Source organism: Microtus oregoni, unplaced genomic scaffold (assembly GCF_018167655.1).
Source record: "Microtus oregoni isolate MIOR12 unplaced genomic scaffold, Mior012 000055F_ref0000237, whole genome shotgun sequence".
NCBI lineage: Eukaryota > Metazoa > Chordata > Mammalia > Rodentia > Cricetidae > Microtus > Microtus oregoni.
The window spans coordinates 13,824,848-13,851,420 of NW_024543831.1; the positions used below are offsets into that span (position 1 = coordinate 13,824,848).

General features: G+C 44.0%; 1 protein-coding gene across 3 annotated transcripts in view; it reads left to right on the top strand.

The window, feature by feature from the left end:
- Positions 1-743: 743 nt before the first annotated feature.
- Positions 744-26,573, top strand: part of Ptpn9 (protein tyrosine phosphatase non-receptor type 9) — a 79,047-nt gene continuing 53,217 nt past the window's right edge. For all 3 annotated transcript variants that reach the window (XM_041638518.1, XM_041638520.1, XM_041638519.1), the window contains exon 1: positions 744-1,504. In XM_041638518.1, the coding sequence (XP_041494452.1) occupies positions 1,442-1,504 (63 nt within the window). In that variant the 5' untranslated portion in view covers positions 744-1,441. The remainder of the gene's footprint in view (positions 1,505-26,573) is intronic.

Here is a 26,573-nt window from a genome sequence, read left to right on the forward strand (position 1 = left end):
CTGGGAGTTTGAGGCCAGCCTGGTCTACAAGAGCTAGTTCCAGAACAGGCACCAAAGCTACAGAGAAACCCTGTCTCGAAAAACCAAAAAAAGTTCTCCAAGATGAGCATCAAAAACCGACAGCATTTTCTTTTCTGAAGACTCTTCCCCTGGTTCTTTCTGCGCGCTCCAGTCCTGGGGGGACTAGCTGTGGCACTCTGGTTTGTTGAAATACTCTGGAATACTTATCTTTGGTCTAAAATGATGAAAAACCACAGAAGGCTCAGTCAGCCCGCCCTTCACAATGCCCCTATCCCGAGAGGCCCAAACTCTGGTGCGCTTGCCCTACAGGAAAATGAAGCATTTGCAAAGGCTGTGTGTTTTTGAATGACTTCTGACATAAAATGTCTTTTTCTCGTACGCCATTAAAACTAGCTACAATGATGCTAGAATACAGGATACTTTGAGCAAAGAAATGTGACCCTTGCTTATCTGTCAGATTCTTGGCATCTGAGCTTCTTAGACCTCGGAGGCAACCGTTTAAGACCCTAAGATGTGGGTTCCTCAAGAATATATTGGTGGTAGCCGCCTGTGAATGCGGGGAAGGGTGCCGTCTTACCATAATTTTGGATTCTTTTAACTCAATTGCGTCTTCCTCTCCCTCCGGTAGGGGAGTTGCCTCGTCTCCCGCAGCCCCTCCCCCGCCACTCCGCTCGGTCTCCCCTCCTCCCAGCTCCTCTCTGTCTCCCCCTCTCGGACAGCTTTCGGCCCGGCCCTCCCCGGCGCCTGTTTGTGAATGAGATGCTCAGTTTCTCAATGGAGCCGCGGGGGGCTCGGGCGGACGCGGCGCAGGCCGCAGCGCTGGCCCTGAGCCGGGAGGGGGACGCCTTTTCCTCGCTCGCTCGCGCCCGCCCTCCCTCTCGCCGCCGCGGCTTTTGAGGAACTGGGCCGCGAGGCCGCCGCGCAGGTCGCAGGGCCCGCATCCCCGAGGACGCCCGGGCTAGGCGCGCTCGCGGAGCCGGCGCTTTCAGGGCCAGCGAGCTCTGCACGCGAGTGAAGACGCCCCGGAGGCCGGCGGCCTTCGCGGGGGTTTTAAAAGTTGTCGCTCTCATTATTTCCTTTAAAGAAAAAAAAAAAATAATAACCACCCCGCGCTGCTGTTAGTTCCTCGGCTGACTTTTTTTCTCCTCTGGAGAGGCGGGGTAGCGCGAGGAAAGGAGCGAAGAAAATAAGAGGCATTTCCTCCCCGCGGGAGCGACAGCCGATTCTACGGCCAGCAGGAGCGGCGTTGGCAGCCGCCGCGGGCGCCGGGCCGCGCCGGTCCCACCATGCGTGAGCCGGCCGAGAGCTGCTGAGGCGCCGGGCCGCAGACGCGGAGTTGGAGGGCGGGCGGCGGGCTCCGGCGCTCGCGGACCAGTGCTGTCCCCCGGCGGGCGACGGCGGCGGCGGCGGCGGCGGCGGGATGGAGCCGGTGACCGCGCCCCGGCCGGACATGGCGCCGGAGCTGACCCCCGAGGAGGAGCAGGTAAGCGCTGCCGCCGCGGTGGGTGTGTCCGAGCCTCCGAGGCCTAGGCCGGCGTCTGCTCGCCAGGTTGCGCTTGTCGCCCCGGGCCCTCCGCGCTCCTGCTCACGTTTCAGGCCTGCGGGCTGGCCTTCCCGGCCGGAGACCGCGCCCCAGGCCGCCGCCCGCCCAGCCCGGGAGCCGCGGGACCCCTCGCCCTGAGATTCTTATGATTCGAGGCTTCCGCTCCCCTCCCCCTCCCGCCGCTCTATTCCAATGAATATTAAAGTTCCCGAACTGGGGTAGGCTCCCCACGGGATGATTGCGGAACACCTTGCCCCCGGTCCTTCTCTCTTATAAAGGTTTTGTTTCTTTTCTTGAGGGTCAGTTTTCAAGGGCAAGAAAAGCCATGGGGGGGGGCGGATTCTTAGGTGGTTATCTCCGTTCCCAAGAAGAGGGGAGGTAGTAGCGCTGGTAAATGAGTGCCCCAGTTTCTCAAATGAACCCTTCATGCTTTCCAGACTGCTGTGACGGGCCTACTTAGACAGATCCTGAAAGATTGCCTCTTCTCTGGCTCCCCAATTCCCTGGCCTTGACCTCCCCATTCTGCTTTCCCAGGCTGGGCTCTTCCCCTCATCCCCCACTTCCCTGCCCCCACCTCATCTGACTGTCTCCATCTTTCTGAAGCCCATATTGGAGTTCCATTGTCCATTTTTAAAGCTCATGACCTTAAGTTCCCAGAAAGGAGTGGTTGGCTGCATTATCATTTGAGGGGGGTTTAGTAAGGGAGAAGCCTGGCGCTCTTGTAACTTTCCACCCCCATATTTTAGCTGTGGAAGCACAGACTACTTCTGAGGAAGATAGGAAAACCAGCTAGGATGAGATTGGCTCTTGCTTCTCTCCTTAGCGCTGCTCATACCCAAACATAGCTGTGCTCAAATATGGCCATGGTCTGGTTGTACCTTAAAAAAATAAATAAAATAAATGGAAGAGGAAAAGGTGAGACATGCTGGCAACCCATTTCACGCTCTCTAACCTTTGTTCACGAGGCCCACATTTGTTAGCAGTCTGTAGAGGAGAGATAATTGGTTTAATGGGCTTATTGAAGACCTGAGTTTTTGGGGGTGGGGTGGAGCGGGGTTTAGACAGGGTTATTCTGTGTAGCCTTAGCTTCTTGGGTATTCTGGAACTCGCTCTGTAGACCAGGTTGTCCTGGAATTCTCAGAGATCTCCCTGCCTCTGCTTCCTGAGTGTGGGATTTAAAAGTGTGCACCACCACCGGATGGCTAGGACCTGATTTCTTAAAAGCACATGATTTTTCTTTTCTTTTGTGGGAATGATGTTTTTTGTATTTGGTCTCAGACCATTCTCTTAGATAAATTCAGCATGAGTAGAAAACTTAAAAGAGATACATTTTTAAGAACAATGATAACAATCTTGGTAACTGCAACTGGGTCTTCTCTGTGTGTCTGTCTGTCTGTCTCTGTCTCTCCCTCTCTCTGTGTGTATGTGTGTCTCTGTCTCTCTCTGTGTTCTGTCTCTGTCTCTCTCTTCTGTCTGTCTGTCTGTCTGTCTGTCTCTCTCTGGACAGGGTTTCACTGTGTAGTAACTGTGACTGTTCTGGAATTTGATGTGTTGACCAGACTGGCCTTGAACTAACAGAGATTCCGGTCCTGGCCTCCTGGGTGCTGGGGTTATAGGAGTGTGGCACCGCCCGCCCGGCTCAAAGCGGTCTAGCAGTTTTTATTTCACATTCTCCTGCACTCACAAGATTGTAGACTCATTGAGGGTGGGCCTGTGTCTTTGTCTTTCTGACACCTGTGTATGTACATGGTAATGAGGGCTAAATATATTGTTAGCCACAAAGCATATTCAGGAAAGGCGGAAAATCCCACACCCATTTTTGTTATCTTTCCATTCTTGATTTAAAAAAAGAAAGAAAATCCTGTTGATCATAGAATAGAAGCATTTTTTAAACTGATAATATTGATTATTTTTAAAGAAACCCAGAGAGAACCATTTTTTCCTTTCTAGTTTTTAATTAGTTTTACTACTGATTTTATAATCAGAAAACTCTTCATTCATAAAATAGAATAAATGTGGCCCTGGGCTGAGGAGAGCAGAAGAAAGTAGAAACAAGAGCTAACAGTGGGTTGTCTTATCAGAGTTAACTTCTTTTAGCTTCTTGAGACACATTCTCACTCTGAACTAAAAACTTCTCTCTTTCTATTGTTCTTTTTTTTCTTTTTGATTAGTTTCAGAGGGACATTTTCCTTTCTTATTTTCTTTGGGGTTCATCAGTTCTGAAGTTATGAGGCCTCAACAAGGTGTGGTGTTGTTACACTTGTAACCCCAGCACTTGGCAGGAAGGTGCAGTACCAGCAGTCCAAGGTCATCCCCAGTTTATTTAGTGATTTGTCATTAATTCTTATTTTTATATGTATGCACTTGAATGCAGTTGCCCACAAAGTTCAGAAGAGGACAGTTGAATGCCCTGCAAATCTAGGCAGTTATGAGCTGCCTGATGTTGTAGGTGCTGGGACCTGAACTTGGGTTCTCTGGAAGAGCAGTATATACTCTAAAGCACTGAGCCATCTTCTAACCTCTGTGTAGTGATTTTGAGGCCAGCCTGGTCATTATGCTGGGCCTGGTTGTACACACCTTTAAGGCAGCACTGGGGAAGAACAGGTAGGCAGATCTCTGTGAGTTTAAAGCCAGCCTGTTCTATATGGTGAACTCTAGAGCTATGTAGTGAGACCCCCCCACATACCAAAAAAAAGAGGCATCAGTGTCATTAGAAAATTTAAAATAAAAATCTAAGGAAAGTAGATACTTAAAGCATTGAATAAGAAATTCAATTCATAGAATTAACATTGTACCTGTAGGTTCCTTTTTCTACTTCATAAGAGAAAAAAAAATAAAATTAAGTAACTGTGACCTAGAAGAAAACCCTGACAAAACAAACAGTTATGCCTGATTCCCAAGGACATACTTTCTAGTCATTCCAGAATGTCGAAATACAAATAGAGCTTTATTATTTTCTTTTTCTTTTTGGTTCTCTGAGACAGGGTTTCTCTGTATAGTCCTAACTGTCCTGGAACTCCTTTGTAGACCAGGCTGGCCTTCAATTCAATCCCCTTGCCTCTGCCTCCTAAATGCTGGCATTAAAGACATGTGCCACCTCTGCCCAGCCTAGTCTTATTTTAGCTCAATAAAGCTTGAGGTTTTAAATTAATTAGTTAATTAATTTTAAGGCAAGGTCTCCCAATTTAGTCCTGCCTGGTGTTGAATTTGCTCTGTAGAGCAGGTTGGCCTTAATCTCACTGAGATCCACCTGCTTATGCCTCCCATATACTGAGATTAAAGGTGTGTACTACCATGCCTGGCCACATCACAGTATCCATCTGGAGTGTTGGGATTATAGGCTTGTTCCACTAACATAAAAGGAATTCCTTTTAGTTGTTTTTGGAGATAGGGTTTCTCTGTGTAGTCCTATCCTGGAACTTACTTTTTATACTACATTGCCCTTGAACTGGTTTCTCCTGCCTCTGCCTCCTGAGTACTTGGATTAAAGGCATGTACCACCACCACCACTTTTTTTTTTAAATATTTATTTATTATGCATACAATATTCTGTCTGTGTGTATGTCTGCCGGCCAGAAGAGGGCACCAGACCTCATTACAGATGGTTGTGAGCCACCATGTGGTTGCTGGGAATTGAACTCAGGACCTTTGGAAGAGCAGGCAATGCTCTTAACCACTGAGCCATCTCTCCAGCCCCCCCACCACCACCACCACTTTTAAGGTATTTTTAAGACCAGTCTTGGTGACACTCAGCACTGGGGAGGTATAGACAGGATTTCTGAGTTTGAGGGCCAGCTTGATTTTTATAAAGACTTCCAGATCATAGTGAGACCATATTCTAATAAAGAAAAAGAGGGATTTAAAAAAATTGCTAATATTGCTTGGGTGACTTGGTCCTTATTTTTTATTTCTATTTGTTTTCCTATTTTTTATTTTTATTTTTTAATTTTTTGGAAAGGGGGAAAGAACCCAGAGCCTTTGTTGAGCCATCCTGTTGTCATAAAATCCTGTTCTGTAAGGAAATAGGATATTACACTAGATTAGAATATCCTCCGGAGGTGGGATGGGAGGGGGTATTCGTCCTTTTGAAATTTTTTTTTTCTTTGTTTTTTTTTCGAGACAGGATTTCTCTGTGGTTTTGGAGCCTGTCCTGGAACTAGCTCTTGTAGACCAGGCTGGCCTCGAACTCACAGAGATCCGCCTGCCTCTGCCTCCCGAGTGCTGGGATTAAAGGCGTGCGCCACCACTGCCCGGCCTTTTGAAATGTTTTAACTGCTTTACAGCTCCTGGAGGACTCCTGCCTCCTGGGCATGTCTTTCTGCGGTCATGCCCATCACAATCTTGGACACTTTGTTGCTTTTATCCCTTGTATAAAATGTATCATAGAAAATGTATCATTAGGTTTTCTTTAGTATCTCTTGAATTTGTCAGCTTCAGTTTGTCACCCTCACTTGATGACAATCCCCTGTCCAAACTACTGCCTATCTTAATAAGAGTCTGTTTAAATTTTTTTTTTTTTAACTTTTATTTTCCCCTCGGCTCCATCTATATTTGAGAAGCTAAATCCAGACTATAGGTCTGATCACATCTTCCCCTCAGCCTGCCTGCCTTCCAGATAAGCGCTGAAGGGAGTATTTTGTTTTGTTTTGATGGCTCTGGTGATTGAGTCCAGGGCCTTGTGAGGGAAAAGCATATACTGTAGCCTTCCTTTTAAGAGGTTTTCATTTCTGAGTATGTTTGTATGCCCTGTGTACATGTACTCTCAGAGGTTTGGAGAGGAAGTCAGATGCCCTGGAGCTGGCTTTCTGGGTAGCTATGAGCTAGCTGTCCAGTGCAGATGCTGAGACCTAAGCTCAGGTCCTCTGCAAGAACAGGAAGCACTGTTAAATGTTAAATGCTTAGAGAGCATCTCTAAGGCTCTTAATGCTTTTCTACCTGAGAAATAGTCACAGCATCCTCCCGTCTCGCTGTGATTCCTCCTGCCGTGGAGTCTGTACAAGCTGCGCTCCACTTCTGGGAACACCTCTCCTTTTGACCTCAGTCCTAATCCTTTATCTTTCAGTTTGTACCTCCTTGTGGAAGATAATCTTAGATCTGTCTCAAGTTAAACCCCTTCCCTGGCTCTTGCTTACCTCTCTGTCCTTGATTTATCATGAGTTTATACTTCCTTCATTTCGTGACTATGAACTTCAGAAGAGTTGAACATTTTGCTTTTGCTCACCATCATATTAAACTCATTTTTTTTTGTTTTTCTTTTCTTTCTTTTTTTTTTTTTTGTTGGTTTTTCAAGACAGGGTTTCTCTGTGGTTTTGGAGCCTGTCCTGGAACTAGCTCTTGTAGACCAGGCTGGTCTCGAACTCACAGAGATCCGCCTGCCTCTGCCTCCCGAGTACTGGGATTAAAGGTGTGCGCCACCACAGCCCACCCCCCCTTTTTTTTTTTTCTTAAACAACAGTTGTCCATCAAGGATGGTGGTACAGACCTATAATCCCAGCACTGTGGAAGCTGAGGCGGGAAGATTGAGTTGAGGCAAGCCTGGCCTAGGTAGTGACCTTGTCTCCAAAAACAAACAAGAAAATAAAATTTTTCATATGTATTTTGATAAGACTTTGTTTTGTTTTTATAAACTTAAACCAGGTATGATATAGAACATGCCTTTAATTCTACTGCTCGGGAGGCAGAGGCAGGTGGATCTCTGAGTCTGAGACAAGGTTGGTCTAGGGAATGAGTTCTAGGACAGCCACAGTGAAACCCAGTTTTGAAAAACCAAAAAAAAAAAAAAAAAGTCTCTTGAAATCTCTCAAAGCTCACTCCCATGCCACATCTCTTTCATGAAGGCCATATCTCCTAATTATTCCCAAAACAGTGCCACCATCTGGGAACTGCATATTCAAATATATGCATATTATTTGTGGGACTTTATCATTCAAACAACCACACCATTCATGTTCTTTTTTTTTCCATTGGTTTTTCATGACAGGGTTTCTCTGTGTAACAGTCTTGACTGTCCTGCAATTCACTTTGTAGACCAGGCTGGCTTTGAAATCACTGAGATCCTCCTGTCTGTGTCTCCCAAGTGCTGTGATTAAGTGTGTGCCACCTCTGTCTGATGTAAGAAGTCCTTCTGTCTATGTGTTGTTTTTATTGGTTAATGAATAAAGCTGCTTTCAGCCAATGGCTTAGCAGAGTAAAGCCGGGCAGGAAATCCAAACAGAGATGTAGAGAGAGAGTAGGCCAAGTTGGGGAGAAGCCATGTAGCCACACAGGAGACAGCTGCCTCCACCAGAGCCGTTGAAACTTTGCTGATAGGCCATGACCTCGTGGTGATGCACAGATTAATGGAGATGGGTTAGTTTAGGATTTAAGAGCTAGCTAGGAATATGCCTAAGCTATTGGCCAAACAGTGCTGTAATTAATATAGTTTCTGTGTGATTATTCATGTCTGGGCAACCGGGAAAAATGAGTAACCTGGCAACCACTGTCTGGCTATTTTTCCCCCCATCCATTTCTTTGAGACAAGGTCTTTTGCTAGCTTGGTGCTCACCCATTAGACCTGACTAGTGGGCCAGTGAGTCCTAAGGGCTTTCCTCATCTCTGCCTTCCTAGCACAGGGATTATAATTGTGTGCTCCTCACTCTGAGTCTTGGAGTTTTACTTGGGTTCTGACCATGAAATTCAGGACCTTGTGCTTGCCAGGAAGGCTCTTGACCAACTGAGCCATCCCCTCCCCACTGTCTTTTGTCTTTTTTTTTTTTTTTGAAATGGGGTTTCAAGTGGTCTGGCCTCTACATGGATGACTTTGAGTTTCTGACCTTCCTGCTTGCCTCTACTTTCTCAGTCTTGCCGCCTGATTTTATATGATGCTGGCGATCCAACCCAGGGCTTTTGCATGCTAGGCAAATGCTACTAACTGAGCTATATCCTCTGATGATTTTAATCATATATTAAAAGTATTTACTTATTTATATATTCTTTTAAAGATTTATGTTTTAAGTTTTAAAAATATCTTTTATTAGATTTTTTTTCACTTTATTTTGTGTGTGTTTTATCTGCCTGTACGTATGTACTGTGTGCATGCTTGATGTCTGCAGAGGTTAGAGGAGGGCAACAGATTCTTTGGAACTGGAGGTACTGACAGACCCCATATAGGTCATGGGAATCGAACCTAGGTCCTCTGGAAGAGTAGCCAGTGCTCTTAACCTCCTAGCCACCTCTCCTACCCCCCCTTCTAGTTTTAAGTGTGTGTGTGTGTGTGTGTGTGTGAGAGAGAGAGAGAGAGAGAGAGAGAGAGAGAGAACACGCATGAGAACGAGCAGATGCTGGAAGAGAACAGAGGCATCAGATCCCCCTAGAGCTGGAGTTACAGGGGGTTGTGAGTTGTCCAAAGTGGGTTTTGGGATCTGAACTGCTACAAGAACAATACCTACTTTTAATCACCAAGCCATTTCTCCAGCCTGGTCATTTTCAGTTTTTCGAATTTTAATAAATTTTTTGAAGATAATCATTATTGTTGGGTGTGATACACAGGCCTGCAATTTCAACACTTGGGAAACAGGCAGATGGATCAGGAGTTCAACCTTGACCATAACAATATATCAAACTGAGGCCAGCCTGGACAACATGAGACTCTGTCTCAAAAGACAAAAAAGAAAGCCATTAATATTTTATAATTCTATTGTCCTTTCTAGACATATGTTGACTTGATATAAATCCTCATTTGTAATTATCGTATTTTTGCCTTCATTTTATTTCATTATTTTATTTATTTAAAATTTTATTTGTAGCTGGGCAGTGGTGACATACACCACCTTTAATCCCAGCACTTGGGAGGCAGAGGTAGGTGGAGCTCTGAGTTCGAGGCCTGTTCTACAGAGCAAGTTCTAAGACAGCCAGGGTTACACAGAGAAATTCTGTCTAGAAAAAAATTTATTCTGTGTGAATTTTATATTGTGTATGTGTAGTGAGGGTGTATATGTGAGTAAGGATATGTGTGTACCATGGGGTGTGTGCATGGCACTCACATGGAGGCCAGAGACAAGCTCAAGTCACCGTATCTCACTTTCTCGGTGTGTTTGAGGCAGAGCTACTTGACAGCAAACTGCATAGCCTGGCTAGCTGTCGCCTGAACTCCTGAGGATTCTCCTGTCTCTACCTTCAATTTTCTTTATTTCATAGGTATTATAGCCCACTTCCTGCCATCTGGCTTTTCTGTGAGCCTGGGAACCTGAACTCAGGTTGTCAGGCTTGGCAGTGAGTGGCTTCACCTCGCACCCTCTCCTTGGCACTTTGTGTTTGCTGCTCACAGGTGGGGTTTGGGGCCTGTTCCTGAGCTACTTCCCTGCCTCTATTTCTTGCATTAATTGTTTTCAGCTCCTCAATAACGACCCTATAGTGAGGTCATAAGGAAAACAAATTTTTAAGGAGTTGATGAGAATAACAGCAAAATAATAAGAGTGACTGTCTCTTAGCTCCTGCTTTGAATCAGACTCTTGGCTATTTCTCTGCTTGGTCTTAGCTGAAAGCAGAAAAGCTATGTGTGGTGGACGGTTCGCATGCAGTTAATCCTACCAGTGGAAACTGGAATTAAACCTTGTCATTTTGCACACAAAATTCAAATTGAAAGAGGAAAATTGCCCTGGAGCAGTTGACTAGCAATTGATGAACTATAATTTCTATCCATGACTATGTTATTTTGTCTCCATTGCCTGTGTTCTATTTAACTTCATTATTTCTTAGGAAGCAAGTGGCTTGTTTATTCAGCTACCACAGTGAGCCATATATAAAACAGGTAATTTGGGGAATTTATGATATACTTGTTTGGTTTTGATAATGCGTATGTGTCTGTGTACATGTGCGTACATGTGTGAGTGAGTATATATGTGTGTGATATGTACATGTGTGTATGTATGTATGTATATGCTTGAATGCACACATGGGGAAGCTAGAGGAGGGTATCCTGCTCTGTCACTCTTCATTTATTCCTTCAAGGCAGGATCTCTTTCTGAGCCTGGACCTAGTCTGCTATCCAGTAGTCTCCACTGATTCTTCTGTCTTCTCACTCCCCCACTTTTCTCAGTGCCAAGGTAGCAGCGTCTGTGTAGCCATGACCAGGTTTTTATGTGTCAGGATCCAAACTCAGGTTCTCAGACTAGAGTAACCAGTGTTATTACTCATTAAGCCTTTTCCAGCCCCATTGATAATGCTTCTGGGTGCTGGTAGCACACTGTTACTCCCAGCACTTGGGAAGCAGAGGCTCCAGGACAGCCAGGACTACATACAGAGACCCCATCTCAAAATTGATCACAGTAGCACCTGCCTGTGATCTCAGAACTTGGGAGACTGAGGTAGAAGGTCTGCCATGAGTTCAAGGCCAACGTAGGCTATATAACTAGACCCTGTCTGTAAAGTTTATAACGTTCAGACATTGGACTGGGTGTGGGAGCGCATACCTATAAGCCTAGTACATGACAGGCTAAGGTGGAAAAATTGCTTGAGATCATCTTGAGCAACATGGTGGGAAACTATTTTTTTTTTTTTAAAAAGGTCGGGGATATAGCTCAGCAGTTAGGAGCACTGGCTGCCCTTCCAGAGGACCTGTGTTTGATTCCCATCACCCACACGACTGTTCCCAGACATCTGCAATCCAGTTCCGGGAGAACCAATGCTCTCCCTCTCTGGTCTTGTCAGGCACAAGGTTCACCGGTGATATATAGACATACATGCAGGCAAAACACCCATAAACACAGATAACATAAAGCCCGAAAGAAAGACAGAAAAAAAGAGAATGAGAGAGAGAGAGAACCGTGGATTGCAGCAGAGCACTGTGCTCTGTTGAGAAACTGATGCCGTTACTCTTGGACAGGATTGCTCTTCAAGGTGGAGGTGACACTCTGCATGTTAGTTGTGGCCTTGATCACAACCAAGTTTGGTTTTCTTTGTGTCTTTAACACAATAGAAATAGCTGTTCTTTGAGCCTAATATAATGAATATGATCTCTTCAAATTAAATAGCCATTTTTTAGATATGCTTCTGTATAAATGTATAAGGCACAATTAATAGGCTTGTGATTTGTTGGTATGAAAGGATAATTTCTTTTTTCCCTTTTGTTATTAAAATGATTTATTTTTGTTTATGTGCATTGGGGTTTTGCTAGCTAGTATATCTGTGTGAGGATTTTGGATCCCTTGGAATTAGAGTTACAGACTGGTGTGAGCTGGCTTGTGGGCGCTGGGAATTGAATCCAGGTTCTTTAGGAGAGTGGCCAGTGCTCTTAACCACTGTGCTACCTCTCCCCCTTTTTTTGAGAGAAGGGTCTCACTGCTTGCCCTAGAGCTTCCTATGTAGACCAGGTTGGCCTGGCCAAGGTGTCAAGGTGTCAGATCCCCTGGAAATAAAGTGACAGTTGTAATGTGGATGCAGGGAACCTAACAGGTCCTCTGGTATTTGTTTGTTTTTACAAGACAGGGTTTCTCTGTGTAGCCTTGCCTGCCCTGGAACTCACTCTATAGACCAGGATGACCTCAAACTCACAGAGATTGCCTTGCCTGTGCCTCCTGAGTGCTGGCATTAAAGTCATGTGCCACCACTGCCTGGTCTCTCACAGGTCTTCTACAAGAGCAGTAAGTGCTCTTACCTGCTGGGTCGTCTCACCAGCCCCTAAAGGCTTATTTCTATATACCACTGTTAACCTTTATTCTCATTTTGTGTAAGCTGTAGAAGTTGAGTGGGCTTGGTTTAGTAATTTACAGTTTTTGTTTGTAAGGGCATGTTGTTAGACTGTCTTCTTTGAAATAAACTGTGAACGTCATGGTGGTTCACACTGTAAGGCTGGCACCTGGAAAGTTGAAGCTGGAGGATTGCCACAAGGTTGAGGCCAAACTGAGCTAAGTAGTGAGATTCTGTCTCACAAAAGGGAATGAGGCTGAGAAGTTAGCTCTTTAGTAAACACTTGCCTTGTAAGCATGAGGGCTTCATTTGATTCCCCAGAACTCACTAAGAAATGCTGAGTGAGGCTGTGCTCCCTTTTAATCACAGAGCTAGGGAGGTGGAGGAGACAGGAGGATCCCTGGGGGCTCCATGGCCAGACAGCCTGGTCTAATTGTTGTGTCTGTGATCAACAAAACATAGGTGCGCACGCGTGCATGCGCGCGCGCGCACACACACACACACACACACAGAGGAATAAACCATAAACAGTGAGTCAACTACAACTCTATAATGATATTTAAATTCAACGATTATAGCTGTTTAGGGTCTTCTGTGGTTATCCCAGTAGCAGTTGATGTGGCAGACAATACAGTAATTCTCCTAAGTATTTGCAGTTCTGTTCATTTTCAACTAGCAGTGGTTTGATTAATTTTTTCTTTTGTGTTAAGACAGGGTTTTTCTGTGTAACAGCTGTCCTGGAACTCATTCTGTAGACCAGGCTGGCCTCAAACGCATAGAGATCCACCTGCCTCTGCCTCCTGAATGCTGCATCACTACTGTCTGGCTAAAGTTTAATATTTAACTGCTGTGAAAAAGATTTTTGGTCCTTTTCCCTAGGGCAGGGGTTTGTTCTTTCTTGTGGCTAAGAACTTTTCTTTCCCACAGTCTTTTATGTCCTGTGCTAAATGTCATCTGTCCCCCCTGGAAGGAACCAGATGTCAAGAACCAAATGATTCATGATGTTAAGTTGAGACTTTCCTGAGAAATCTATTCTGTAGACCAGAGAAGGAGAGAAATGGGAGGAAAGGAAAGGTGAAGAATTCTTAGTTTCATTACTGCAATTACTAAACATGTAATTAACAATTGGGTGAGGTGTTATTTGGGTTTAAGTAAATTTGGGTATAAGAATAAAGTAAAAATTTTACTCTAAAATTTTGGAGTATGAGTGCTGGAATTAGTTTTGTAAATATGAAGATGCACAGGCGTTTTCCCAGAATGTGACCTATTATTTACTCGTTCCTAGAGCTGCAGTTACATTTGTGAATTTCCACACCTGGCAGGATTACTGTATTGGAGTAAGCTTTTCTACCTATGGCTTTATTTTCGTAGAAAAGGCATAGGCCTCATTTCATATCGGAAAGGCTGGCTCATTACAGTCTCAACACTCTGGTTCTGAGCCCTAACTCTAGTATTTTATCAGCAGTTTTACATTTTCTGTTTTGAACACCTTGTTTTGAAATTTCAGGTGATAACATATTTTACTTTTCTGGATTAATTACTATAATATTTTCCCACTGCGCACATTCATGTAAGAACTCAGAAAAACTGGGGGCTAGCTCATAGGAGCAGAGCATTGCCTTGCGTGAGAAAGGCTATACTTGAGGCCAGCCTGGGCTAGATAGGCTCTCTGTTTAAAAAAAAAAAAAACAAAAAAAAAAACAAAATAAGGGACAGGAAGTGATAGCTCATGCCTTTAATCCCAGTACTTGGGAGGCAGAGGCAGGCGGATCTCTGAGTTCGAGGCCAGCTTGGTTACCGAGCTAGTTACACAACAGCCAGGGCTACATAAAGAAACCCTGTCTTGGAAAATCCGAAATGAATAAATAAAACAAAATAAAAGAAAATAAATAATTACAATTTTTTGTGTGAATGGATGTTTTGCCTGCATGTACATCTGTTGTACCCCTTACATGTCTGGTGCCCACGGGAACCAGAAGAGGGTGTTGGAGCTCCTGAACTGAGGTTATAGATGGTTGTGAGCTGCTGTGTGGGCGCTGGCAACAAAAGCCAAGTCTTGTATAAGAACAGTAAGTGCTCCTGATCACTGAGGGATCTCTTCACCTCCACTTTATATTTTATTGTTGTGTGTGTATATGATATGTGTGTGACTATGGGTATATGTACATGTGGAGTCAGAGGGCCACTTTGCAGGCAGTTGGTTCTCTGTGGGTTCCAGGACTGACTTGTTGGCTGAACCATCTGTCTGGCCCTTAGTTAACATTGTTTTAGAATGACCATAAGTTTCTTTTAGAATTGAAAAATCTGATATAAAGTACTGTGTACTGTAGATCCATTTAGGATTATAGCACTCAGTACACAGATCTTGGGATTTAAGACTAATTTAAGGGGACATGGTGATAGAAGCCTAAATTTTCAACACTTGTGAGATGGACACAGGCAGGAAGATCAGAAGCTCAGAGTTTTCCTGGGCTACATAGGGAGCTGAAGACTAGCTTGGTGTAGAGACACTGTCTTCTCTCCTTTTCCCACCTCTACCCCTTAAAAAATTCTAACATTCACTGGACTGGGGTGTCGCTCAGTGATAAGAGCACTTAGCTGGCATGAGTGTGGCTGTGGGTTCTTTTTCTATAACCGTGGGAAAAACATTTCTGTACCGTATAGTGCGTTAGTAATGTACATAGAAGATGACAATGACAGAGGGGCTACTTGTACCTTTTGTCTACTCAGTACATTTGGGCTGTCCTTTGGTGTGTTTCCTTATAGATTGCCTAGGTCCGTGGTTGTGGCGGGTGGTGGTCTTCTGCTGCTTATTAGGCAAAACTGACTTTAATTTAGTCACTGTCTAAGTGCTGGGATTGAACCCAGGCTCAGCAGTGATAGGACATGTTCTGCCACTGAGCCCTACCCCAGCGCATGTAAGACTCTACAAAGGTCATCTGATGACAAGAGTTATTCAGAACATACTGTTAATAAATGGCATTTGTATCCTTTCACAGATAAGTGAGGTAGACTTGGATTCCATTATCTTAATTATTCCCAACTTGGGTGACTTAATTTTTCAAGCTATGTTTGTCAATATCGAGAGGTATTTTTGATGGTCAGAGCTTGAGGATGCTGCTGGCATCTAGCTGGCAAAGACTGCGAATGGTGCTGAGCTTCCTCTTTTGCACAGGGCAGATCCTGTCAGAAAGAACTCTGGCTGAAGATGTTAGTAGTCTAATGATAGACAGTCATGATTTATCACTGAAGAATTTTGTAGTTAGGACTGTTGTCGTTTCTGACTTTAAGTCAAATATAAGTCTTTGCATTTATTCAGGTAAGTTTCCTAAATGTTGGCTCTAGCCTTCACATGACCCATTACTCCCAGTTTACTTATCATGGTCTTTAAAAAATGGCTTCTCGGTGGCCACGTTTGTGATTATAGTACTCATAGGAGACACAGGAGGATGAGAGGAGTCATCCTTACCAGCCTGGGCGACTTGAGACCCTGACCCTGCCTTTTAAAAACCATTTCTGTTCACATGAACTGGAAAGACTGCTCATCACCTCAGCTAGTGGACGAGCCCCTTCGTAGCAGCGCTCAGGTGTTTGAGAGGAGTTAGTTGACTGTGGGCTTACGCTCTTAATGCTAGTGTTCCAGAGACCAAGGCAAGAGGGCTGCCTTGAATCTGAGGCAAACCTACCTCTATATTGTAACTGTGCCAATTTTGGAATCTGAGTCAAGAAAACTGTACATTCTCAGCAAGGTGTGGTGGCTCATACACACTTGTAATTCCAACACTAGGGGTCTTGAGGGAGGAGCAGCTCGGGCTCCTTAGGAAGTCCTAGGCCAGTCTGGAGTAAATATTGAAACCCTGTCTTAGAAATTCAAAGAAAAAGGGTGAAGACATCTCTTCTTATTTTTTTTATTTTTTAAAAATTCTGCACGTGTGTGTGTGTCTGTCTGTCTGTGTGTCATTGTGTAAGTTACACACAGACATGTAGGCACACATGAGTGCAGAAACCAGAGCATTTGGGTTTTCCTGGAGCTGGAGTTACAGATGATTGTGAGCCACCTGATGTGAATTAAACTCAGGATCTCTCTGGAAGAGCAGTATAGGCTCTTAACCACTGAACTCAATTTCTCTAGTCCTCTTTCTTGTTTTTATATTTTATTTTCATGTCTGTCTTTGCTGAAATGTATGTCTGTGTACTGTGTACTTGTATTGTCTATGGAGGTCAGAGAGAGCATCAGATCCCCTGGAACTGGAGGTATAGACTGTTATAAGCCGTAAGCCGTTGTGAAAGTGCTGGGAACCAAACTTGACTACTCTGTCAGCAACCAATGCTCTTAACTGCTGTGCCATCTCTCTGGCCCCTGCAGCCCTACTCAAAAAAATAATTTAAAATTGTGCATGGCTATATGCACACATGGGCACAGATGAGATGAGCCTGGTGTGAGCTTTTGAAACCTCAATGCCCCCCTCCTTCCAGTGATACACTGTCCAAGTGCTGGGATTAAAGGTGGACACCACCATGTTTCAGCTAGCTATGATTATTGTTGATGGCTTTGTTTTATGGAGTTGAGGAAGACTTTGGTTACTATGGGCATAGTGAGGGTACACTATGGCTATTGTTAAATAGATTAGGTCATGCATTAACTTTTCCTGCTGCAAATGTTCATTCCCATGATGCAGCTGATTAATATGCATAAGCATAAGATGATAAATGCCCTAAAAGCTCACTTGAAGGACACAGCTTGCCTTAGTGTTCATGTACCCCAAACTACTTTGAGCTGTAGCAGCCCTTCAGTTCTTGTACTGGTTACACTGGGAATGTATTTGAGTAGAAACTACCTGAATTTGGGCTAGAGAAATGGCTCAGTGATAATGAGCAAGGTCAGTTTGGTGCTCCCTCAGCAGGAGACTTAAAACAGTCTTTTTTTTTTTTTTTTTTTTTTTTTTTTTTTTTTTTTTTGGTTTTTCGAGACAGGGTTTCTCTGTGGTTTTGGAGCCTGTCCTGGAACTAGTTCTTGTAGACCAGGCTGGTCTCGAACTCACAAAGATCCGCCTGCCTCTGCCTCCCAAGTGCTGGGATTAAAGGCGTGCGCCACCAACGCCCGGCTTAAAACAGTCTTTAACTCTAGCTCTAGGGGGCTCCCATGCCCTCTTCTGGACTCACAGATGACTACACTCACCTGTACATGCCTCACACAGACACACACATGTACACTCATTAAAAATAAAATCCCGGGCCGGGCGGTGGTGGCACACGCCTGTAATCCCAGCACTCGGGAGGCAAGGCAAGCAGATCTCTGTGAGTTCGAGACCAGCCTGGTCTACAGAGCTAGTTCCAGGACAGGCTCTAAAACCACAGAGAAACCTTGTCTCGATAAAACCAAAAAAAAGAAAGAAAAAAAAAATCCTCCCCCCCCTTTTTTTTTTTTTTTATTTTCGAGACAGGGTTTCTCTGTAGCTTTTTGGTTCCTGTCCTGGAACTAGCTCTTGTAGACCAGGCTGGCCTCGAACTTACAGAGATCCACCTGCCTCTGCCTCCCGAGTGCTGGGATTAAAGGCGTGCGCCACCACCGCCCGGCTCCCTTTTGTTTTTAAGGAAACTATCTGAATTCGGTTATTGCTAGGGGTGAAGAAATTGATACTTTTCTTCAGAGACAGAGGTGTATATATAGTCCCGTGAATGTGGAGGTTCAAGGGGTTCTGAAGTTGCTTAGGTGCATTGAAGAGGGGCACGCATGCACAGCGCTTAGTCAGACACAGGAGCTGGACTGCCAAGTGCATTATTGTAAGAAGGAGTGGGGGTTTGCATAACCTAAGCCAAATCCAAGTCCAAGAGACCATCATCATTTTCACATTTACTTACCAGAATACACAGACATGTATGTAGGCAAAACCTCACATACATGAAATAAAGTAACTTTAAAAATTTAGCCGGGTAGTGGTGGCGCACACTTTGATCCCAACTCTTGGGGGGCAGAGGCTGGCGGATCTCTGTGAGTTCAAGGCCAGCCTGGTCTACAGAGTGAGTTCCAGGACGACCAGGGATACACGGAGAAACCCTGTCTCAGGGAGAAAAGTTGCTACTTAAGGCTCCTCTTACCCCATAGTCTAGCTTTTGAGCCCCTTTTCTCCTATGAGAATGATTTTCCAGGTTTCCTTTGGTTGTGTGATTCACCCCCAGCTAGCAACAATGTATAGCAGTTGGAAGCTGCCTACAAGTTTTTTCCTTGTATGCAGTGACCAGCGACTTTGCCCTTGGAGAATGGTTAGGCGCTTCCTGTTCTTCAAATGTTTGTTTCTTTTGTGCTTCTCTTCTGTGTTACAGGCTTTGACCTCATAACCTCTTGACATGAAATTTTTCTTAAGACAATTTAAAGTTTTTGTTGTTAATTTTTTTTCTGTTGTCTCTGGAAGATTTTTATGCACTTTGTCAACCTTTGTTGGAGAGTTTTTTTGTTTGTTTTTCTTGTGGTAGGCTAAGGCCTTGTGCCTTCTATCAATGGGCTTTAGCGCCACCACACCCCACTCCACATCTCACTTATTTTACTTATTTTTTTTTGTTTGTTTGTTTGTTTGTTTTTTGTTTTTCGAGACAGGGTTTCTTTGTGGCTTTGGAGCCTGTCCTGGAACTAGCTCTGTAGACCAGGCTGGTCTGGAACTCACAGAGATCCGCCTGCCTCAGCCTCCCGAGTGCTGGGATTAAAGGCGTGCGCCACCATCGCCCGGCCTTAATTTTTTTTTTTTTTTTGATGCAAAGCTTTCTCTTAAGTTGCCCAGGTTAGCCTTCAAAATACGATCCTCCTGCCTTAGCCTTCTGAGTAGCTGTAATTGCAGACCTGTGCCTAAACCTGAGTGAGAGAGTACTTTTAAAGGCTAGCAGGAAGGGACACCAGGGGTGTTTAGTAAACAGTAGCAATGCCCTAGGTGGAAAGTGAGTAAGGTGCCTGTGGAAGTCCTGTCTGAGGCCTGAGGGGCAAGGTCTCTAGGTTGTGCTGGAAAGACTGTCAAAAGACATTATTAGTTGGTAGGATAATTTGTTTTCTGATTTTTCTTACCTATTTATTTTTAAAATTTCTTTTTTTTTTTCATTTTATGTGCATTGTTGTTTTGCCTACTTGTGTAACTATGTGGAGGTAACTCCTGGAGTCGGAATTACAGACAGCTGCAATGGGGGTGCTGGGAATTGAACCCTGGTCCTCTGGAAGAGCAGCCATCTCTCCAGCCCAGTAGAAGAATAACAACCCCCACTCCAGACAGGGTTTCTCTGTGTAGCTTTTCTTTTCTTTTTCTTTTTTTTGGTTTTTTGAGACAGGGTTTCTCTGTGGCTTTGGAGCCTGTCCTGGAACTAGCTCTGTAGACCAGGCTGGTCTCGAACTCACAGAGATCCGCCTGCCTCTGCCTCCCGAGTGCTGGGATTAAAGGCGTGCGCCACCATCGCCCGGCTCTGTGTAGCTTTTCAAGCCTATCCTGGAACTAGCTCTTGCAGACCAGGCTGGCCTTGAACTCACAGAGATTCTTAGGCTTCTGCCTCCCAAGTGCTTGAATTAAAGGTGTGCACCACCACCGCCCAGCTAAATAGTTTTAAAAGAGAAAGTTTTTTTCTGAGTTCTCAACCTAGATTGTGCTTAAACTCTCTAAGTAGGTAAGATAAACATGAACTCCTTATCTTCCTTCACTGACTTGAAGTCTTGGATGTAGGCATGTGCCACCCACCCTGTGTCTCTACCTTCCAGTGCTGAGAGTATGGTGTTTGCTTCTGTGCTTGACTTTTTTTTTTTTTTTTTTTTTTTTTTTTTTTGTATTTTGAGACAAGGTTTCTTTGTGTAGCCCTTGCTGTTCTGGAACTAGCTCTGTAGACCAGTCTACAGAGTGACCTCGAACTCATAGAATCTGCCTGCCGTTGCCTCACGAGTGCTGGAGTTAAATGTGTGCTGCTACTGTCAGACCTGTGCTTGACTTTTTATCTGGGTGCTTGGGGCACAAACTTGGGTCCTCATGTTTGTGCAGTGAGTTCCTGATTTATTGAGCTGTCTCTTCAACCTCTGGAATTCTTTAAAAATATTCTGCTCAGGGCTGGAGAGATGGCTCAGTGGTTAAGAGCATTGCCTGATCTTCCAAATCCTGAGTTTAATTCCCAGCAACCACATGGTGGCTCACAACCATCTGTAATGGGGTCTGGTGCCCTCTTCTGGCCTTCAGGCATACACACAGACAGAATATTGTATACATAATAAATAAATAAATATTTAAAAAAAATATTCTGCTCAGTTGGGTATGGTGGCCCAGGCACTTAGGTGAGCTAGAGGAAGATCTCAGAAAGTTATAAGCCAGCTAAGCTGCATAATGAGACAGCACCTCAAAACAAACAAACAAACAAACAAACAAACAGATAAATAATGAGACTGACAAGGTGACTCAGTGGGTAGAAGGCACTTGCCTTGTAAGCTTGCAGACCTGAGTTTGATCCCGAGAATCCTATGTAAAGCTGAAAGAGCCAACTCCGCAGTTTTCTTCCAGCCTCTTTATGTGTGCTGAGACATGCTTCCCTCAGTCATGTACGTGCACCATAATACAATTAACAGTTATCTCCAGGAATTCTGAGTTAAAAGTTATCAAAAAGTAATACTCTTTAGTTTTACTTTTTGAGTAGATCTCATGGCTTTTTTTTTTTTTTTTTTTTTTTTTTTTTTTAAATTTTTGAGACAGGGTTTCTCCGTAGCTTTTTGGTTCCTGCTCTGGAACTAGCTCTTGTAGACCATGCTGGCCTCGAACTCACAGAGATCCGCCTGCCTCTGCCTCCCGAGTGCTGGGATTAAAGGCGTGAGCTACCACTGCCCGGCTCATTTCATGGCTTTTTTAACTTAGAAAAAAGTACAAGAACAAGCTGGGTATGGTTTCATGTATACTCCGACGACTCTAGAGGATCCTTAAACCAGGGATTTGGAGGCCAGAGAGAAATAAAGGTATAGGAGAGAAGAAAGAAAATACTGCTTTGTCTCATGGTCTCCCAGCCACCAGTTCTCCTCTGACATAGTAAATCTTACCAATTTCTTGTGCATGCTTCCACAGTAACTGTGTGCCGAGACAGACCCTAATATGTCCTTCGTTGATGGCCACTGTATGTCTAGTAGGTCTCCAGACTGCTCTGTGGAGTGGAGAGACTGTTATAAAATTTGAAAACATTTGGATTCAAACTTAACCATTTATTAATTAAGTTACCTTGGACACTTTACCTTCTGTGAATTTTTGTTTTGTTTTTGTTTCTTGAGACAGGGTTTCTCTGTGTAATAGCTCTGGCTGTCCTGGATCTCACTCTGTAGACCAGGCTTCTGTGAATTTTTTTTCTTCCTCCTTTCCTGCTGACCTATTTTGTTGTTCTGCTAAGGATCAGTCTTAGGGCCTGGTGCAAGCTAAGGAAGAAGTCATTGCTGAGCCTTTATGCTCAATAATACCCAGTTTACCATCCTGTTGAGTGTACTGAGAGTATACTTTATGCTTAATAATACCCAGTTTACCGTCCTGTTGAGTGTACTGAGAGTATGGTTGCGTGTTTGTCACATCTGAAGTGCTTCACAAATGGTTACTAAAACAGTCCTTGCGTATCTTTTTCCCCGAGTCCTGGGATTACAGTCATGAGTCATCATGCCTGGCCTCAAACTGTCGTTAGTGTAATATGTGGCTGGAAGCCAACCTTGAACTAAGTGACACAGTCTAGGAGTCTGATTGAGTTGGTTTTCTTTGCCAGTTAAATAATTAAAAGACAGGAAAAATGTAAACTTAAGTAGCCTTTAACTCCTGTAGAGGGTTTAGGACCTCAGTGATCTCAACTAGTAGCCTAAAGAAAAAGAGGATCAGTTGCTCTGCTGTAGGGTCCCCTTGATGTCATGCCCATTTTTTATATTTTGTTTGTCAAGACAAAGTTTCTCTGTGTATCCCAGACTATCTTGGAGCTAACTCTGTAGACCAACTGGCTTTTTACTCAGAGCTCCGCCTCTTTCTGCCTCCTGAGTGCTGGGGTTAAAGGCATGAGTCACCACCGCCTACCCCATTTTTAAATTTTTTAAAGCTGTAAGTATTTTTTTTTCAGATAGGAAGCATGTTAACCACTCACGATTTTTTTTAAATTTAAAGAATAGTGCCTAAATGAGTCTTTTTATAATTTATCATATGTAAATTGGGTATAAGACCCTGTAATATAGGATAGAAAACAAAGCAGAACTAGTGACATTTGAAAGAACACGGATAGTGTTCATATTAGGTTATTTATTTATTTATTTTTGGTTTTATGATGCAGAGTTTCTCTGTCCTAGCTGTCCTGGAACTAGCTCTTGTAGACCAGGCTGGCCTCGAACTCACAGAGATCCACGTGCTTCTGCTTCCTGAGTGCTGGGATTAAAGGTGTCTGCCACCACCGTCTGTCAGGGCTAAGAAGATTTTTGGGTGCCACCATCCTTGGTTTATGTCATGCAGTTATACCTTAACCAAGATGGTGGCCTAGTAACATGACTCCCGCTATCTTGATGAAGTCACCAGCAAAGAGAGTGCTAAGCTACATGGTTACTTTTTTCTCAAGGTGAGCCCAGCTCCTGTCAGGCAGGAGTCCCTATGGGATCTACCAGTTTCACAGATCAAATATGGACTTCTGTACCCTTTTGTTTAAACACTCATTAGTTAGCATGGATAAAGGAGGTAGGCTGCAATTAGCAAAGTAAATCCGGAGAAAGGGACTGGAGAGATGGCTTAGTGCTTAAGAACATAGCCGCTCTTCGAGAGCCCTCAGGTTCAGTTCCCAGCACCCCTATGACAGACAGCTCACAACTCTATAACTCCAGTTCCAGGGGACCTAACACCCTCACACCAATACACATAAAGTTAAATAATTTTTAAAAATAGAGGAAAGAAGCTTATAGTTTCAGCTAGAGTAACTGTAATCAGTTTGAAGTTTCTTGGATTACTTTTAGGGAGAGGGAGGGAAGAAATTTACCATCATCCAGTTTTAGTTTGAAGCAGTAGTTGGGCTCTCAGCCTTTGCATCTCAGCAGAGACAGGGCCACAGATACAAGCACATTGAAAAATCTAGAGGTCTGTCTGTCTCCGGGTAAAGAGAAATTTCTAAAATTTCCCGAAAAGCGTCTGTCCTTTAGACCATGGGGTCAGGTCACCTCGCGGTAGCACTGTCAGAACACTGTAGACTGCAGCTCAGTAGTGCCGGTCAGTGCCTGTTTACCCATCTCCAGTCACCAAACTTTCTTTTTCCCTCCCTCCCTCCCTCCCTTCCTCCCTCCCTCCCTCCCTCCCTCCCTTTCTTTCTTTTCTTCCTGAGACAGGGTTTCTCTGTGTAACCCTGGCTATTCTGGAACTTGCTCTATAGATCAGAGCTGGCTTCTTACTCAGAGATTCTCCTGCCTCTGCCTCCTGAGTTTTGGAATCAAAGGCGTTTGCCATCACTGCCCAGCTATCACCAAATATATATTTTTAAAATTTTTTATTTTATGTGCATTGTTATTTTGCCTGTGTATGTCTGTGCGAGGGTGATGGGTCCCCTGGAACTGGAGTTACAGACAGTTGTGAGCTGTCATGTGGGTGCTGGGAATTGAACCTGGGTCCTGGAAGAGCAGTCAGTGCTCTTAACTACTGAACCATCTACCCTGTTCATAACCAAACATTTTAACTGGCTTCTTAGAGTATATCGACATTAAAGTTAGAAGGTCTGAGTGGACCTTCTAATTAGAAGAAATTAAATTAGCAGCACAGTTCCAGGGTAGGGGAGGGTGCATGCATCTTAGTGGACACACCTTTTAGAGTTTGGCCTAATTTTTTGACTCGATGAATCTACAGTCCTCAAAAGAAATCCCAGATGAATTCCACAAATAATGCAATCTAGGGATTGGGTTTTTTGTTTGTGTGTTTGTTTGTTTTTTGTTGTTGTTTTTGGCTTGGGTTTTTTTACTTTTTTGAGGCAGGGTTTCCTAGCTGTTCTGAAACTGACTTTTCAGACTAAGCTGGCCTCAAACTCAGAGATCTGCCTTCCTCTGCCTCTCAAGTTCTGGGATTAAAGGCGTGTAGTGCCTCGCAGAATCAGGTTCATTTTCTTTGCCAGTTAAAGAATTAAAAGGCAGGAAAAATCTGAACTGCAACAGATCACAGCAGAGAAATCTCAGGTACCACAGACAGAGCCAGCAGCTGACGGAAGGTGTTTATTGAGGGTAAGGAAACTCACACCTGCAGAGACACACAGAGACAAAGACCCTCTGCAAATAGAAGGACTTGGCAAGCCAAGAAATCCAGTGTCTTCTTGAGGGTTGGGGTTTAAAACCTCTCAAGAGCCTCCTGCCCTATTTTAGGGTTGGTAGGTTTGAAGATGGATGGTTGATTGGTCAGCCGCTGTTGTGTGGCCTGCCCTGAGCAGGCTTTGAACTTATAGAGCCAGTCCATCAGTAGGGGACCTGCTGGTGGAGACCAAAGATGCCAGGCTTTTGTTTCAAGTCAGGAGGAAGATGCTGGCAGTCTTGGAAACTTACTCCTTTGTTACCTAGCCATGTCCCTATGGTCCCATGGCCCCTCTCCCTATCTATTTGCCTACCAGAGCATCTGTCTAACTCTTGTCTCAAAAAGAAGACATTTTTGTGTATTTTGGGGGTAGGATAGGTTGGGCAGGGATGGGTGGTACTGGGAGTTAAATCTAGGACTGCACACGCCACAGACACTCTACCACTGAGTCTTTCTAAAGCGAATAGAACATTTTCTGTTTGTCCGCTCTTGGAGATTCATTGGGCCTTTAACACTTGGCTGTTGGAGTGTTGATAAGCCTTACTCCTTTCCTTCCACTGGAAGGAAGTCATTAACACTAAAGAGCTTTCTATGTTTAATAGCCTAATTAACTCTGGCCTTTCCTTGTCCTATGAAGCTTTGGGGAGCTTTCCTTGTTCAGCCTTGGTTTCCTATTGTTCAGTTCTCAGTGTGATGTAATCTTTTAATTGTACTTAGCTTTTTTTCCCCTTTGGTCCTTGTACAGTGTTTGATGTAATAGATGAGAGAGTCCTGAATTTCAGAACCATTCCACTTATTTTCTTTGAGAGGGTAAATGAATATTAAGCTTTTCTTCATCGTTAGTTGGCCTTAAGATTTGTAGGGCTTTGAGTTTGAAGTTTATTATTTTTTTTTTTAGTGGGTAGAAGAAAGATTTTCCATCATACAACCCATTGATATCAGAATAGAATACCTGTTAAGTAAGTTACTGCTGTCTTTTGTTTTTGTTTTTGTGTAACACAGTGTGGCCTTCAGTAACTTACTATGTAGCCCACAGTGGTCTTGATTGCCTCATCATCCATGTGCCTCTACAGGCTGACATCTTCTAAAGAAAGACAAAAATAAGTTTGTTTGTTTGTTTTGGTACTGGGAATTAAAGCCAGGAACTCCTAGGCAAAGAAAAAAAATGTGAATACTCACTATGTAAGATTCTGTGTGCTAGATGTTCTTATTTATTGTTTTTGTGTGTCTGTGACTCTGCTGAGTACAGGCAAACATGTGCCATTGTGCCCATGTGGAAGTCAGAAGTCTGTCCTCTCCTTCCTCCTTGTATCTGAGGCAAATGTCTTTTGTTTTTGTAGTTTGTACATCAAGCTATCTGACCTCAAGTTTCTGGGCATTCTCCTGTCTTTGCCTCTCACCTTAGAAGTGCTGGGGTTACAGATGCTCACTGTTACCTTTGGTTCTTGACGTAGGTTCCAGGGATTGAACTCAGGTCCTTATCAGTCTTGTGAGTAAGGCTGTTACTCACCAAGACCTAGTTTCACATAGTTGATTCTGAGTTCTAGAAATGTTATTGTCTAGATTGCTGAGAGTAGTCTCATTACTGATTTATAAATCAATTCTATTTGCCATAGTCTTTCTGACAGGATTTGCTATTTGAACACAGAAGACTTAACTGGGAAAGGAAAGAATATATCCTGTTTGGATAGATGAAATTGTGATAAATTATATGTCCCGCCTGCCTGCCTGCCTGCCTTCCTTCCTTCCTTCCTTCCTTCTTTCCTTCCTTCCTTCCGTGTGCCACTACCGCCTGACATATCCTGTTTTATTTTCTGTGAATTATGAAGCATAAAATTTCTTGTAGCTAAATCCTGAAGAAGGCATCATTTTAAAAAATACACACATTGAGCTGTCTAGTGGTGGTGTATGCCTTTAATCCCAGCACTTGGGAGGCAGAGGCAGGTGGATCTCTTTGAGTTTGAGACCAGCTTGGTCTACAGAGAGAGTTTCAGGACAGGTCCCAAAGCTATACAGAGAAACTCCGTCTCCAAACAAACAGACACCCCTAAACCAAACACCACACATTGAAATAT